At 44.6% G+C, this 1,117-nt stretch overlaps 1 protein-coding gene across 1 annotated transcript; it reads right to left on the bottom strand.

The window, feature by feature from the left end:
- Positions 1 to 201: 201 nt before the first annotated feature.
- On the bottom strand, positions 202 to 1,113 carry LOC108357563 (uncharacterized; the record flags this gene model as incomplete). The annotated part of the gene is made up of 1 exon (XM_017608638.1): positions 202 to 1,113. A coding segment is annotated over one exon (912 nt), but the record flags the coding sequence as incomplete, so codon positions are not given.
- Positions 1,114 to 1,117: the final 4 nt, after the last annotated feature.

The following is a 1,117-nucleotide window of genomic DNA, read 5'->3' as shown; positions in this document are numbered from 1 at the left end:
AATGGTTCTATGAGATATAGTTAATGAGGTTTCTGTCTTTCACAACGGTATAACAATGGACCTGCAGTGTCTAATCGAGTTGGTCTTTTGAACTGACTGAGTCCAGTTTTGAATCCAGTATCATAGTATTTAAAATCCAAACTCAATTAAATTTTAATCAAAATTTATTGAAGCCTCCAAAAAATTGTCAAATTTTCGATCTTACAACAGCAAACCACCAGAGGCCGAAACAGATGGCAAGTGTGACACCTTCTTTTTGAAGTCATCCACCGAACAAGCGTAAGAATAACCAGTAGTGATATCCGTCCGCTTCCACTTGATATAATCGACTTGGTCCGCAATATCCGTGCAAAGTATATAGTCCTCCTTAATCTCAGCCAAGGTCAAATGCGGGTTATTCACACCAATGAAGACAATACCTTTCTTGGTGGTACGCTCAATCACAATACGGAAGTACAGCTTGGGCACAGGAATCAGCCCATTATTGTTACTATCATAGGCCAAGTACAATGGTGTCTGCACACCATTCGCATTGGGCAGTGTGGTCACACCGTAAACGCCGGTATAGCAATCCACGTACCAATTAGCAGACGAAACCTTAGCGCGCACCCCATCCTCTATGCGTGCCCAGTTGCCGGCATTGAAGACTTGCCATTGCGGCGCAGCGTTGATGAATAAGAAAGTCGCGCGCTGCTCGCTGGCATAGTCGAAGTCAGCTTTGGCAGCCATATGACCGCGTGCTAGATAAATATTCTTGTTGGAGTTAAAATATTGGCTAGCATCACCTCCCAATTGTGAGTTAATGGTTGCCTCCTGTGTAGTTTGTTTGTATAAATTGTCAACGTTTTTGCCATCGAAGAAACCAGCGGTTTGGAAAGTGATGCGATCTACGCCAGTTTGATAGTAGTTGCTGCCTGGATTGAGATCGTGATGCACATAACGTGTCACCTCTTCGTCTTCATCGAAGCAGACTTCGTACTGTTTGGCGAAACGGCTGGAGGAGATTTTGAAACCTACGCGCACCATAACGCCACCATTACATGAGGCGCCGGACTTTTCAGCTACAAAACCTGGCCAGGAATTGCAAGTCAGTTCCTTGAAGGAGTAAGTGGTGCCA

Source organism: Rhagoletis zephyria, unplaced genomic scaffold (genome assembly GCF_001687245.7).
Source record: "Rhagoletis zephyria isolate East Lansing unplaced genomic scaffold, Rhagoletis_zephyria_1.1 Rzeph_scaffold_79990, whole genome shotgun sequence".
In the NCBI taxonomy this organism is placed as follows: domain Eukaryota; kingdom Metazoa; phylum Arthropoda; class Insecta; order Diptera; family Tephritidae; genus Rhagoletis; species Rhagoletis zephyria.
The sequence above is the reverse complement of the archived record's forward strand: the minus strand, read 5'-3'. Positions and strand labels throughout refer to the sequence as shown.